The following is a 16,516-nucleotide window of genomic DNA, read 5'->3' on the forward strand; positions in this document are numbered from 1 at the left end:
AGCACTACACCTAGTTTTACGGAAAATACAGTAGAACACCAAGAAGAATTTCACTGTCCAGGTGAATATAATACAGATACAATGCCCATAAACCTCGTTTTCAAAAATTTGTGATCTGTAATGGGTAATCATGCAAAGATTTAAGCTTTGAATGTAGTGTGTGTCAAGAAAGTTGGACCATACACGGAGATACTAAAGTATATACTGGGTTTAAGTTTGACTGTAATAAGCAAACGAGTATGAACAAATGTAGGAATGGAGTATTAAGCTGTGAATACAGTTGTTGTTACATAAGTTGTCAAATCATCAACTGTCAGTTGACACAGCAGTGATTGTTAGAAATGGATTCTATGGTGGGTCCAGTGAGCTACACTACATAGATGCACTTTGTTTGCTAATAATCAGGGATATCATTGACCATTAGTGATGTAGTGTCTCTCACATAGTTTGCTACAACACAATTTGAACTTTATTTATTTGATAAGAGTGTATAGTTATATTTAGTTACATCTGTTACTTTATTACCTTACTGATTAATTTTACTACTTACCTAAGGCTCTATAGCCTTATTACTTATTTATTTAATGCTTGGTCACACCTAAAGAAGAGTTTTTGAACTACATCATGAATAAAAAAGCAGCACCTTTAGTTGTTATGAATTAGCTGTAAGATTAAGCAAATTAAAGACAATCACTAGACTTGTGAGTAGAGCATGTGGGCACTGTGATCTCTGAGATTACATTGCATTGTCATAATTTAAATATAAAGAAAAAATACAAGCATTTTTTTCTGTCACATCCTAAGGCCTTGTTTCTTCCAAATCCCAGAATGGATCAAGAGAAATTTTTATATAATACTGATAAATTACAGAAATTCAAACCCTCAGGAGAATTAGCCATCTCTGCAGATTACACAGATTGGCAATTGCCTGGTTCTGAGTTAACTGCTTCAAACGTTTATATTTCATTCTCCCTGGAGCTGTTTCTTCGACTCTTACAATCATGTGATCTTTAACTTCAGCATATCTTTCACTGTCCTATTTTCACTTCAATTGTCAAATGACACATCCAATTATCGAGCGACTTACTACAGTTCTCCCATAGTGGAAAGAAACAAAAACACACAGAATCCTTTATAGCTACAGTATACGATGTTGCAAAATAGCAATGACTTATCATATATGTTAACATATATAATAAGAGTTTTATGCTTTTCTCATACTATGACACATTATGGTTCAGTTTGTATGATTTTTACACAGGAGGTTAGATCCTGTAAGCCAGAAGTAGGTTATGGAGATAGTGATAATAGATTGACTTATTTGTAATGATGACTGACTGATGTTTGATGAACGTGTTGTTCCTCCATACACTCATGATTATAATAGGGGCATGTTTGGATCAGTTTTTGGGGCCTGTACAGGTGAAGCCAAGAAAAGTGGGTTCTGTAGGGTAAGACATCCACAATTCATCCTCCAGTATACTTTTTTGTGTGTGCGCCTACGAATGTTCGAAACAAAAATTCCTCTTCTATGATATATATTGTCAGAGATCATAATAGAAATTAACACATTCCACCTATGGACACAGAAACAAAATACCAGAATGGCTGCCCCCCCCCCCCCCCCCCATGTCATCCCATTCACAGTATCTAGTACAGACAATATTATTTTTATTGTTGTTGTATCTTAATCTTCCTTACTTCTTTACAGGAAATAATAAAGGTTTCCTGGTACCGTAATGACTTTGTCAATTGGGTGCATCTGACAGCTATCAACTGTTTTCATACAATAATAGCACCTTTCATTGTGACAACATATCTAGCATGCGAACATACCTAGCAATCACGCAGCTCTGATGCAGTAACGGGTTGAAAGTGGTAATGGTACCAACTGAGTGAGCTGAGGCTGAAAAAATATACAGGGCGAACATTAATAAAACTAATAAACTTCAGGAAAGGATTCCTGTCTGGAAATGGAGGAAAATAGGTCCTATGAACACGTGTTGGGAAATGCATTGTTGCCACAGTAGCTGGTGCTGAAGAGTGATAGCTCCTCTGACTGTGTGATGTGTGTTCCTTGTTTGCTGCAGGCTGTGTGATTGACGCAACACACTGTAAGCAGCAAAATGATCTGGTAATCATGTCAGGAACAAGCCAAGATGGTTCAAACAAATTTCAGGCTTGCAGCTGTCATCGTTCAATACTTCGCACGATATTTCAACTGGGCACCTGCCAGTCATCTTCAGGTGAGCCGTCGCACACTGGCGAAAACGTCCTCCATTCTATATATCGATATATAGCGTACTGTAACTATTGTGCGCATGCGTCAAAAACTTGATAGATGAACCACACTGCCCACCAGCAGCACCCTCGCTGGTGGAATAGCAGAACTCAGTCGCCCTCTGCATTGCTGTTTGCCGCGGCCGTCGACGCACTCCGTCATCTTCGATTAGAGCAAATCGTGGAGATGATGGGATTCCACGCACTGTCCAGCTGGTAGCCGCTGTCATGGTTTAACAGATTTTCCGCCAGTCGTATTTCTACGGATTCTTTGATAATGGAGTCCCAGAAAGACATTGCTGTGGACAAAATCATTGTTTTCTCATACTCCATTGAATGTCCAGTAGAAATACAACGTTCAGCAATAGTGGACTTGCTTGGCTGCAAAAGTCGGGTGTAATGTTTATGTTCAGTGCAGCGTACTTTCACGGTGCATGTGGTTTGATCTATGTAAGCCATACCACATTGGCAGGGTATCTTGTAAATTCCGGCCTTTTGTAGTAACAGATTGTCCTTAACTGATCCCACAAGGTCCGCAATCTTCGATGGTGAGCGGAAAACCACTTTTACCTGAAATTTCCAGAGGATTCTTGCTATTTTAAACGAAGTGTTGCCAATGAAAGGAAGAAAAGCTTAAGATTGTTCTGGCAAGTTCTCCTCTTTATTCACAGCCTGCTTCTTAGTTTTAACTGTTAGTGCCCTGTTAATCTGACAGATGGAATACCCATTTTCCCTGAATACTGTCTTTAGATGGACAAGTTCTTGAGGTAAGCTATCTAGATCTGAGACAGTATGAGCAAACTCATGGTTTGCGATGGGTGATGGCAACTCGATGCTTGTAGGTACAAATCAGTATGAGTGGGTTTCCGGTCAACTGAGTGCCTAGAGAACCATCATTCTTCCTTTGAACCAGGACATCCAAGAAAGACAAACGACCATCTTTCTCTATTTCCATGGTGAACCGGATGTTACTATGAATGGAGTTGAGGTGATGTAGAAACTCCATTAATTTATCTTCTCCATGGAGCCACACTATGAAAGTTTCATCCACATACCTCCAAAAAACTGTTGGTTTCAGTGCAGCTGATTCAAGCGCTCTCTCCTCAAAAGCCTCCATAAAAAGCTTGGCCACCAAAATAGCAAGAATCCTCCGAAAATTTCAGGTAAAAGTGGTTTTCCGCCCACCATCGAAAATTGCGGACCTTGTGGGATCAGCTAAGGACAATCTGTTACTACGAAAGGCCGGAATTTACAAGATACCCTGCCAATGTGGTATGGCTTACATAGATCAAACCACACGCACCGTGAAAGTGCGCTGCACTGAACATCAACGTTACACTCGCCTTTTGCAGCCAAGCAAGTCCGCTATTGCTGAACATTGTATTTCTACTGGACATTCAATGGAGTATGAGAAAACAATGATTTTTTCCACAGCAATGTCTTTCTGGGATTCCATTATTAAAGAATCCGTAGAAATACGACTGGCGGAAAATCTGTTAAACCATGACAGTGGCTACAAGCTGGACAGTGCGTGGAATCCCATCATCTCCACAATTTGCTCTAATCGAAGATGACAGAGTGCATCGACAGCCGCGGCAAACAGCAACACAGAGGGCGACTGAGTTCTGCTATTCCACCAGCGAGGGTGCTGCTGGTGGCCAGTGTGGTTCATCTATCAAGTTTTTGACGCATGGGCACAATAGTTACAGTACGCTATATATTGATATATAGAACGGAGGACGTTTTCGCAAGTCTGCGACGGCTCACCTAGAGATGACTGGCAGGTGCCCAGTTGCAATATCGTGCGAAGTATTGAATGATGACCGGCTGCAAGCCCAAAATTTATTTGAACAGTCAATTCGCCGGGAAAATTTTAAAATTCACAAACCAAGATGGTGTTTGTGTATGGACAAGCAGATGGAAATGGTCGAGAGTCACTACGGCTACACCAAAACAAGTACCCTCACAGACATCAAACACATTACACAACATTTCAAGCCCTTTTTGGGCACGTGCGTGATCACGGGTCCTCTCAGAAAGACGAATGTGCAGGGAGGTAGCAGAATGTACTTACACCAGATTTGGAGGGCCTGATTCTACAGGATTTTGAGATGAACCCTCATATAAGTTCCAGGAAAGTGGCCACTAAAAAGCTGTAACGCAAAGTACAATTATGTGTATCCTGCATGATAACCATTACTATCTCAATCACCTGTAACAAGTGCAATAATTATCAGCAGTGGATATCTATGGGAAGGATTTTGTCATTGGTTTTGGCACCAGATCATCACAATTATGTGATTTCTGTCATCAGTTCTCCTTACCGACGAAGCAACCTTTGCTAGAACTTGCACATAAACCTGCATAATCATTACCTGTGGATGACAGACAATCCCCGGGGAATAGTTGAGGTGTCTCATCAGCATTGGTTCAGCATCAGTGTGGGGGAAAGGATTCTTGGTGACAACATTCTTGGACCAGTTATTATTCCACAATGCCTCAACGGAAGAATGTAACTGGACTTCCTCCAGAACCCTCTGCCTGGGATGCTTGAGAATGTGACTTTGGCAATACAGCAGATTATGTGGTTTCCGTATGATGGAGCTTCATCCCACCTCCGCATTACAGTTCACCAGCACCTCAACATCATCTACCCTGGACATTGGATAGGATGCGGAGGCCCTGTAGCAAGGCCTGCTACATCAGTGGACTTAAACTCCCTGAATTTTAGCCTCTGGGGGCATCTGAAAAGGTTGTTTATGCTAAACTAGTTCCTGATGTATAGACCCTTCAATAGCATCTCCATGATGCCTGTGACGCTATTCATAGAGAGACTGGAACATATGAAAGAGTGCAGCAATCCATGATGTGATGTGTAAACCTGTTCACTGCATCCCATGGAGGCCACTTTGAACATCTGTTGTGACATGGATGTTGTCATTGCACACACACTGTCCACTTCTGGACACAAGTTCATAGGACCTTTTTTTCCTGCATTTCCAGTTAGGAATCTGTCCCTGCAGTGTGTCAGTTTTACTAATGTTCACCCTGTATAGAGAAAAACAATGCATTTCACAGCCCTGGTTTGTTAATTTTGATATTCACTGAAGTATCTAATGCTCACTCTTTATCATTCATTAACTGCAAACCTGAGTTGGGAATAGTATCATAAACATGGGCAAAGCTCCACTTATTATTTACTTAAGAACCAGAATTTTGAAGAGAGAGAGAGAGAGAGAGATGATTTCATGATTAGTAGTTTCTTTTTGTAACTGATGGCTAATTTAGCATTGCAAGATTTTGAAAAGAAACTGCTCAATTATGCAGTCTTAAAACGTAATAGATAATCAGGATACTCTGACAATATATTCATAGTGCCCCTATTGTACCATGATAGTAAATTGATACAATGCTTGGTGCATCTCAACTTCATCATTGAGAATGAAAGTTAACTGTGGAATTGGAAAAAGAGCACACAAAAAATTTTGTGCTCCAATGCTGAAGCCATAATCAGAGTTATAAAGACTGAGAAAGCTCAGTAAATCAAACTCTTTATACATATCCCCTCAATGATGAGATCGTGACATTATCAGGCCATTGCCTGAGGGTGCTGAGTCACACCATCCCATGTTGTGGAGCTTGTAAGGGGGAAGAGTTGGCATTGTTTGCATTATTTAGCACTTGTCTAATTTCAGCCCATCTTCTTTTCTGTTAAACGTTTTTTGTCCTTTCGAATTTCTATGGCCTTGCTATAAATTCTCGCATAATAATGATTCGATCTTGGTAAAAGATATTGGAGAAATGAGTTTCATGGTTCCCTAGTTTCACAAGAAATCTCTTTTATTTAGCTCTGTCACCTTTCTGCTGTGGTGCAGAGACACCTCAACAACACTGAATTTTCTGAGGGGAAGAGAAACTTCACTTCAGCAACTGTGCATGATGTCTATGATCACAAAGAGTCAGTGCTGCTCTGAGAATGCATCTATCACATGTGATTCTGTGAACTCTAAGCTAATGGAGCTGCAACATTCTTCAGTAATAAGTTCTGTCATAATATTTGTGATAAATTGGATAGTTTAATGTTACAAACCATAGAAGTAGATTGTGTGGTGTCAGCTAATAGATGGAAGGAAAAATTCAATAGTCTGCAGATATGGCTCATACTGCCAAAGGATGAAATTATGTAATTGCACCTTCTAGAATGCCAGTAGAAGGCACTGTTACCAATATTGAAGATTGAATCTGGCTTTTTTTTTTAAATTTAAACAACCTGTAGTTGAATTACATGTGGAATAAGCCAGAATACTGCTTAGAAGCAAACCACTTAGTAGTATCTTACTAAAAGTTAAATGAAAATTCTCTCGACATTTACGTTTTGCTTAGGGCATTCAAATTACTCCGTCAGGTAAGGGCAATACTACAGTAAAATTCAGAACATATTAGAAGCAGGAAGATACAAACAGCTTAAAGGAGAAGCTGTAACTTCTGTTCTTAGCATAATAAAGAAGTTTCCTCTTATTTCTCCCAATCACAAGAAGGTTTTACCAAATGAAAGGAATTACCACAGAGATTGACAAACCTGGCATTCCACTGAGACCTACTGTCAGCAATATTGACTGTCCAAACTATGGGATAACCAAATGCTTTGCCACTCCCCTACAGCTATTTATAGAAATACTGATACTTATATTAAAGATTTTGGTCATTTTATCAAACAATTAAAATCTTTCATGTTGAGTCCAAGAGGTATTATGGGTAAGTGTTGATGTTGTATCATTGTTTACTTGGTTCCTCTTAATAAGAATGTCACAGTTGGAAAGGACTTCTGCTAAAGGTATGGCCGATCTCTTTAAACATTATCTCACATTAATTTACTTTGAACAGGACAACAAATGCTATGGTCAATCTGACAGAGTGGCTATGGGATACCCACTCAGCACAATTGCAGAGAATTTGTATATGGTCAAAATTTGAAAAAGCAGTCCTTCAGATGGCAAAGGAGAAACCCTCACGTTGGTTTCAGCAGACTGGAGCCAGTTTCACTGCATGTTCTCAGAAAGAACAAGAACCATCATAATTTCTAAATTTTCTGTGTGATATTATTTATAATATGCTCTTCACTTTGGTGGGAAAAAAAGGAGAAAGAAGGTCAAATTTCATTTTTGGATATACAACTACTTAGAAAACACATAGGAACTTTAGGATACAAAATCTACAGGAACCCCACTCACATGGGAAGATACATTCACAGAAATTCCAGCCACTGTCCCTTGCAAAAAAAGAAGAGTGATCAAAAAATTAATTGCCTGGGGTAAAAAAATCTTGGAACCAAAGTAAGGCCTACATGTTGGACTGCTTACAGAAGAAATGGCTACTCGGATAAATAGGGCACTGCACCGTAAAAGATATGGAGCTGCTAGTGAAAAAGAGCCAACTACTGGGAAAGTATTCTTCTCACTTGTAAAAACAGTTACAAGTTGCATAACCAGCGTACCAAAAAGACAGACACTGACACAGTGCAGGTGCAGAAAATTTGAGGAATGCACAGACCATATGCTCACTGCCTGTCATAGCAGGAGTACATAAAATCCTTTGCACATATGGTCAAGTGTACATAGAAACTGCAAAAAGAAGCAGTAACCTCCAACTTAAGAAAGAGAAGAGTAATTGTCATCTGTGAAACAGAGATCAATCAGCAGAAGCAGATCATGCACTGGTATCAAGAAACCACCAAATTTATTTCTCTGACAATTTGGTTTTATCAAGATGCTGGAATCATAACTATGCTCGGGTGTACAGAGAGGCCATAGAAATTCAAAAGCACAGAAACAACTTTACTAGAAAAGAAGGACTGAAATTAGATAAGCTGTGAGCTGCCCAGGATTTTTCCTGGTTGAGACGTCTAGTAAGAAGTGCACTCAGCCTAGTGATACCAACTGAGGAGCTACTTGAATGAGAAACAGCAGCTCTATGGTCTGGAAAGTTGGCAAAACACCTGGCAAAGTGGCATGCTGACCACATGTCCCTCCATACTGCATCTGCAGGCAAAGATTGACACAGCAGCCAGTGAAAATCCACTGGGCCTTCAAGGCCAAGAGAAGGAGCTGGTGAGCCTTAGCGCTAAATAACAGTACCAATTATTCTCCACTGCAAGCTCCACAACATATGCTGGTGTGACTCAGTGATCTCAGCAGTCTGAGGGCATCTCAGTCTGACCATTGCATAGACACATAAAACAGTTTGATTTGTGGAGCTTCTTTAAGCCTGTACTGTTTTCTGAGTCTCTGTAGCCTCTGATGATGTCTTCATCACTGGAAGACAAAATGTTAGGCACATCATATATGCCTTGGACCATGGCCTAATGGCCACAAGACAAAAATCACAAGAAAAAGAACAGTTTTCTACTGGTTTTGGAACCATGAGTTCAATAGATGGAGGATGGGTCTCTAGGGTCTTCCATGTACCACATGCCCGTCCATTTGGATTTACACTAGCAAGCATCAACCTACCACCATCCTTTACCAACTATGAGCGTCTTTAGAATTTTGGCTCACAGAGGCCATCAAGCATCTTATGCCAATTGTCTATAAACTGAAATTGTACTGTATTCGGTGAAAACGTGCTGTACTAAGAAAAACACAATCTTTTCCAATGTCTTTTAGTTTGTTGTTTCACTATCTAACTAGCAAAAGATATAAAAGCTGTTGAAGATATAATATTATAGTTGTAAGATGTTAGAAGATTTCTCATGGAGGAGAGGCTTCTAAAAACATGAGTAGAAATATATAAATGCCAACATCGAGCAGCTGAGTTGGTCAATCAGTACATTACTGTCACTTTTTAAGACTCCATTTTTAATCTGTGCACTGCTCTGTGAAAGCAAACACTGCAAGAAGCAAAGGTAACCATTCACTGTGTAACTGAGATGAAGCACAGCTACATTTTCAACACTGGTTATGCAACTGCTAAGTGTCCACTCTACACTTATACAACATATTGTTATACATTTGTGAATACGCAACACTTAATCAACAATGTATTGACACGATAAGGCATTTTAAATTCTTTTGTTAATGATCTTATATAGTTTTATAAGCTTTAACACATACTTGAACTTCAACTGTTTTAGACTTCATTACAGTTTATATGCACACCAGTTCTCCCATTTTGTATATATGCTTGTTCAATGCTGCTCATATCACCATTATTTGGTTGGTTTCCTTTGCACATACTACACACAATCCATGATTTGACAGTTCATTGTTTTGCTACTCATTGCACATATCATATTTTAATGATGTCACTATTTTATTAATTCTGCAGCATAGGTATGTTGTGATTCTCAAGGTTAACTCCTTTACATTCATTTTAGCAGACCCGTTTTACTACTTCAGTTCAATCTTTGCACATTTGTTTTTAATATACTGATTTATACATGTATTTTCTTTCAATACTTTGTAGGACACTGCCATCCCACTCTTATTTTGATGTTGTGCATATGAGCTTATTTCACTTCTGAAGATGACAGTTTAAACTGCTGAAACCATGTTTTCTTGTGCAGCTGATGACTGATTTTTATTTCTGTTGAGATACTTTCAGTAATTGTAACCAATCATTGAAGTAACATTGTTATTTAGTACAAATATTGTACTGCAGTACATGTGTAGATTCAGTTTCACTTAAAGTGGTATTGAGTGGTATTGCATGGGAGAATGGTTTCACAGTTAAGTATTAAGCATACTTATTTTTAAATAAATACCGAGGAACTAAAAGAATAACTTGTTACAAAAGAATGGTGGCAGTTATTTCCAATGTTGATTGGGCATCAATTAACCCGGCAAATAGTATACAGATAAATTCTATCAAACAGCTTAAAATGATTAATGGGAAACAGAGGATCTGCACTCACTTAAAACATGCATTTACAACAGAAATAGATTCATTGTAGATTACAGTAAACAATGTGTGCTCTTTTGTCTTTTCCCATACTCCTGTCATAATAGGATGGGAGAAGTAGGACAGCTACCATCTGCTACACACTTACTGGCTCTGTGCTGTGAGAAAAGAAGATGCTGTGTGCACAGAAAAAATTGACAACCTATTCTCTTTTTCATTAAAAAAGTATGAAAAGAAATGCTTTTTCTTACCATTAACCTCTTCTCCTTAATCAAGAGATTAAATGTGAAAGAACTGCATTTATTTCTATAGTTCATTGGAATAGCTGCGTCTCTTGACTACAAACTCAGTTGCTAACATTTCTGTCTTTCTAAATAAAGAGAAACATGGTTAATCAACAAGAGGAAAGTATTTACCATCAATAAAAATGTGTGGTTTCATGTACTAGCATTTTTGTCTTTTTTATCATGTGTATATTCTTATTTGCAAGTGATCTGCAACTGGTGGCTGTACCACATACCCTAGTAAATCATTTTGACATATTCAGTGTCCACAGCTCATAGCAAAACTTTGCAGCCATGGTATAACGATGTGTTTTGACCCCTCATGCCACACTTTATTAAAGCTTCCACATATTACTGCATCAAGACAATAAAAAAAAATGAAAAGTTTGGAAAAAAGATTTTTGAGAAACTATATGATTCGTTCATTTTCTGCACTTGTTATTTATTAATTATGTTACTAATCACTTTGATTACAATAACACCAGGTTATAGTAACACTGAACATTAATGTTATTACAACCTAAAGTGATTGAAAGCATAAATGATAAATAACTGTTTTTAATTAAATAATTTAGATGTAAGGGAGAACATCCATCGTACAACAGGAACATTGACTCATCGACAGGCACACATGTAAGGAGATCAGGTTAGAAATGAGGGAGGGGTGGCAGGAGTATGGGCTAGGAATGCAGCATGTGGGTGCTGGAGCCAGTGAGGTATGGCGTGCGAAGACTACAATGTTGATGCATGGGCTGAGAGGGATGGGATGGGGGGATGGGGGGGGGGGGGGTGACAGGGTGGAGGATGGGGAAGTTATTGGGCAGAGAGTGTTCAAACAGTGAGTCAGTGGAGATTGAGGCCAGGAGGATTACAGAAGTGACAGTTGTTTTTAATCAAACATTGACTCCTATGAGTTCGGCTAAAAATGAACTTTAGTTATTTTCAAATTCTGTGTTCTAAGTATTGATCAGGTGGTATCCAGAATATCAGTTACTTAGTTTTTGAAGGTGGTCTTCACGTCTTTGTGAAAAATGGGAAACTTTCATCTCTAGTCAAGAAATCCGCACGTTCTTACAATTATTACAGATAGTGACACAAATATGATAGGCAAAATGCTACTGCTGCTGTAACAACAAACAATATTGAGCTATAGCAAGGACAGTTTAAAACACAGGTTTCTTGAACTTATTAACTAATGAGATATAAGATAAAAAAGCTTGAAGTACACAGAACTTACATTTCATCAACTTCCTCTTCTGACAAATCCTCATTCTCACAGTCATCTGCAAGGAATTGACAAGTATTAATACAATACTGAGTAATGATGTATAGAAGGCAAACAGAGATGGTAGTTCAGCTTAAGACTTAGTAGCTGCATTGTTAGTTGTCTGAAGCAGGAGATGTGCTTTGTTGGTATACATGATTTTAATTATTTTGAGTCTGACAAACTGAATCTCTGTGAGCATAACCTTATCAAAAGTCTAAGAAACAAATTTATTTTTAAGGAACCTGTAAATTCTATCCATTATTTACACAGAACACTTTTGTGGATGTTGTGGCTTTGGATTTTAAACAACTTTACAATCCTCGAAGTGTAACAGAGATCATGAAATTAAAATAATATCGTTACCAAAGTTACCTCTTGAACTGTCCTCTCCTGTAGAAGCACCGTCCTCTACAGGAAATACAGGATCTATCACCAATTGTCCACTACACTATGAATGGCATGTCAGTGGTAGGTATAGGGGCCTGGTGCAGGTGGAAGAGGAAGGGGACAGGGAGGGAGGGTGGGGGGTGGGGGGGGGGGGGCAGTGATCAGTTTGGATATTACATCTATCCCCAGTTCAAACATATGGTGAATTTCAATCAGGAAAATTTGGCAACAAGGGATAGAAAAGTCACCTTGTGCACTCTGTGTGTATGCCTCAGATCCATCCAACTGCAGACAGTGGCAAAAGCCTGAGCAAGTGATGCTTGTCATCTGGGATTCAGGATCATACTTTGATCAGTCCACCAACTGGCAGAGAGTACTGAAAACAGCTTTGCTCACTATTTCAATGAAGCTCTCAATCCACAGTATTGTCTCCAGAACTGACTGACGCCCTCTGGTTCTGAACTAAGTAGGAAGCTTCAACCACTGACTTCAAAGGTTTTGTAATAAGCTAGTTGTGGTTTCTTGGTCTCATGGCCAAAGGGATGAAAATGGTAGGGGTCCCATAAATAGGTCAGCAGTGCACTATACATCGGAGGCTGCTACCTAGGTAGTTGCCTCTGTGTGGAGTGCACATGAAGGATTTTTTGATTAGGTGTCTCTCAATCCAACCCAGATAATGACAGGTCTAAGAGACCTAGCATTAGTGTAAGACTTACAGAAACGGTCAACATAGATGGAATAATTAAAATCCTAGTGATCAAATACCAAATCATTTTGCAACAAATTCCCCAGAGTTTAAAAGCAATCTTAAAAAGCAGTAGCTTGTAATACTAGGTACAGTCAGCTGGTAAAAAGAGAAATTGACAAATGTGGCATTTATTGTGTAAATCTAAATGTATATAGAAAGGATAGGCTAATGGGAAATGGAGAATATGCCACAGTAGTCAAGAAACTGTAAAGGTACAAAAATGCACAACAGTGCAGTGACACCACTCGGGCATACACTGCAGTGAGAGACACTCTCCCCCCTCCTCCCCTTTCCATCTCTTTCTCACACACGTACAGATGCAACAGACTGTCCCTGACCCTGAACATGTAGATGTAGTAAAGTTTGCTATAAAATCCGTTTTCCCACTGGAAATGTTTGACCTTGGTGGCTGCTTGCCCATTCTCAAGTATCTGAAGGAGCAACATACGAGTAGATAGGTTGACTAATCATATCAGATGAGCCAACAGTGCACACTCAATGAGAATATGGACAATTGTAAGATGAGTATCACAACTGCATTGAGGAGAGTCCTCTTGACACAAAAAGAACTCATAGGTAAGTCTGGTGTGGCTGATACGCAGTCAGCACAGTGTAATGGCACCTTTCCAAGAAGCCAGAAGAAAAGTACACCATATGTTGGTAGTCCCCTTGACAGCTCTCACCTTGTGATGGTCAGGGTAGCCTGCTATTCAATATCTCACATTTTCAAAATTTGATGTTGCAGTTGCAATCGTAAGTCTGTGTCTGGAACTCCAAGTTCAAGTTTGACACCTCTGGATGATTCTTCAGTTAATTTGTCAGCAAATTCACTTCCTAATATACCCACATTGTTTGGTGTCCAGATGAATGTTACTGTCAATCTGGAGTTGTGGAGGTCTTGGATGTTAGCAACCAAAAGCTTTTTGGGGTAGCACTAAGATGTGCCTTGTAAGCAGCTCATGGAGCTGCAACAAACCAGGAAATCCTCTGGGGCAAGAGTTTTCATGTACTACACAGCCTGTAATATGGGGACTAACTCTGCAGTGTATACACTGTATATAATTGGCTGACAATACTTCTCATGCTCCTTTGCATGTGCAAAGAAAGAAAGAAAGAAAGGTAGGAAGAAAAATTAGTATTTATCATCCCTCCCACAGGTTGGCAATTAGATATTGGACACAAGCTCAGGTTAAGGAAGCATGGGGAAGTAAATTGGCTATGCCCTTTCAAAGGAATTATCCCAGCATTTGCCTTAAGCCATTTGAGGAAATCATGGAAAACCTAAATCAGGATGGCTGGATGAGGAGTTTTCAATCCATCCATGTGGATGTATGTCAAATTTGGGTAGTCACTGAGAAGCAAAAGCAACAGGCATCTGAGAACGGTGGAATCAGCATTTATCTTTGGGATGCAAAGAGGTACATTTGAATCACAGGATTGGTTACATACCACAGGGAATGCCAAGACGGAACTTTACAAAGACAGATAAGAAAGGGGCAGTTGGCGGCCCTTGAACAGAGTTCCCCATTGTATCTCAGCTGGTCTACCCATTTTTGAGCAATTTGTAAACAGTCTGAACTACTATTGTGAAACAGAGTTGAGTAACACAGATGGGTAGACATCTGAACATTATGCCCACACAGTTCACCAAGAGTTGCTGGTATCTGACCCTCAGTGGTGGGACACCAACTACTTTCAGAAGGGCTATCTACAGGGTTCATACAAAAGGCTCCAGATGCCAATGGCACACCACTGTGGTGAACCAGACCTAACAAGTTCAGTACTGACAGCACAGCTGACCTGTAGGCAAACATGTCCATAGTCCAATTGGGATTAAATCAAAGCTCTATAAAATCACAGAAAATGGTCTTGTGGTCTGTGCCTCAGCAGGTGCTGCTGAGGTATCTGAGGATATTAAGCTCCCTAATGCAATTTGCCTTGAGCTGGTGCACATGTGGTAACTGTGTTAGTTATCTTATTGTGAAACAAAAGACCTGAAAATTTTAGCGATTTCAAGCAACTGGTTAGCAACAAAGTTCTGGTCCAGTTGCGCAGTCCTGAGACGACAACACAAGTGCATGACCCAAGTTTTCACAAGTGAAAATTGATATCCATGACTCTATATGGTCCTCTGAAGTTGACACATTGTGGTTTGCAATGATGGAGAGCTGTAAGACAGACAATGGTTGTTCACCTTAAGTGATAATGAGGCTATGGGTCCCACATCAGTCATGATACAACTACTTGCAATATCGAAGAGGGTTATGCTCAGAATTGATCTGTGCACAGCTCCACTTTCCTGTAAGTATTGGTCGCTGATAATTGAACCTATGCAGGCCTTGAATCATTGGAGGGGTAGGAAATTCTGGAGAGAAATGGGTAAACAGCCCCAGAAGCCCCTCACACAATGTAGACAAGATGTGATGGCACCACACTGTATTGTACGTCTTCTGTAGGTCAAAGAACATGGTGATCAGATGGTGGCAATGTGCAAAAGCATAACACACTGCCGATTCCAGATGAATCAGTAGGTCTATAATGGAGCGGAACTCCTGAAGGCCACTTTGAAATTGTGATATATGTTCCCTAGCTTCTGGGCACCAACAGAGACATTGGGAAACCATTCTTTCAAATAATTTGCACAGCCCTTTTGTTAGAGAAAATGGTCAATAATTAGTCAAAATTTGAGAGTCTTTACCCAGTTCCAGGAAAGAAATAATAACACCCTCCAACCATTGGCAGGCAAACTCCACTTCCTGCCATTGAGAGGGAAACACTCTTCCTGCCAAATACAATTGATAACTGAAGAGTCTGTTGTATGCTGTCATTGCTAAAGTGTTTAAGCATTTGGTTATCGATTTTTATAAGGGTCAGGGCCCGTCTCTCAACACTGTTAAAGTGCTGTGGAACTCCCATTCATTAAATAGAACACTGCACAATTCAAAGCCTTCTGTAAGGAAGGCTAAGAAATTTCGCTCCAGTGGGTGTTTCAGAATCAGGAAATTAGCATGGCAGTTACTGCATGTGGACACTTTGGTGAAGTAAGCCATGAAGCATTCAGCAATGACTGCAGGATCAGTACAGATATTGGCATTGAGGGAGATGGCAGGAACTACTGTGGATGATGGGTGGCCACAAATGCAGTGGAGTTTAGTCAATACTTGAGACGATAGTGTGTGGGTTCCCACAGATGATACCATACTGTTCCAAACATTTCTGATTTCTGTTCTTTATTAAAAGCCATGCCTTCAAAGCTATTAAATGTTCAGAAGAAGGACGGTGATTATGTTTTCAACTAACCTGCAATGCTCTGACAGCTGCACCTATTTCTTCAGACGGCCATCCCACCAGTGTGTATAATCATGTCAACAGCATCTTGTACCACTCCTAAGACACTCTTCTCTTGACTGGTTTCAGAAGTTGCTTTGGAGGTGGAAGCTTGTCAGTTGGCTTTCTGAAGTGACTGTCGAGGTGCATATTCCACTGGTCGATGTACTGAGAAAAAGAGAGTGATAGGAAAGTGGTCGCTGTCACAGAGGTTGCTATGGATCGACTACTGCATTAAGAGTGTTGTGTACATAGTTCCGTGTAGTCAGCGCGTACACAACTTTCCCACTAGAGCGCGCCCCGCTAAGCACAACAGCGCAGGCGCAA

At 39.9% G+C, this 16,516-nt stretch overlaps 1 protein-coding gene across 2 annotated transcripts in view; it reads right to left on the bottom strand.

Moving 5' to 3' along the window:
* Positions 1-16,516, bottom strand: part of LOC124551979 — a 200,257-nt gene that overhangs the window by 42,168 nt on the left and 141,573 nt on the right. For both annotated transcript variants that reach the window (XM_047126482.1, XM_047126483.1), the window contains exon 9: positions 11,698-11,743. In XM_047126482.1, the coding sequence (XP_046982438.1) occupies positions 11,698-11,743 (46 nt within the window). The remainder of the gene's footprint in view (positions 1-11,697; positions 11,744-16,516) is intronic.

Source organism: Schistocerca americana, chromosome 1 (genome assembly GCF_021461395.2).
Source record: "Schistocerca americana isolate TAMUIC-IGC-003095 chromosome 1, iqSchAmer2.1, whole genome shotgun sequence".
Taxonomy (NCBI): Eukaryota; Metazoa; Arthropoda; class Insecta; order Orthoptera; family Acrididae; genus Schistocerca; species Schistocerca americana.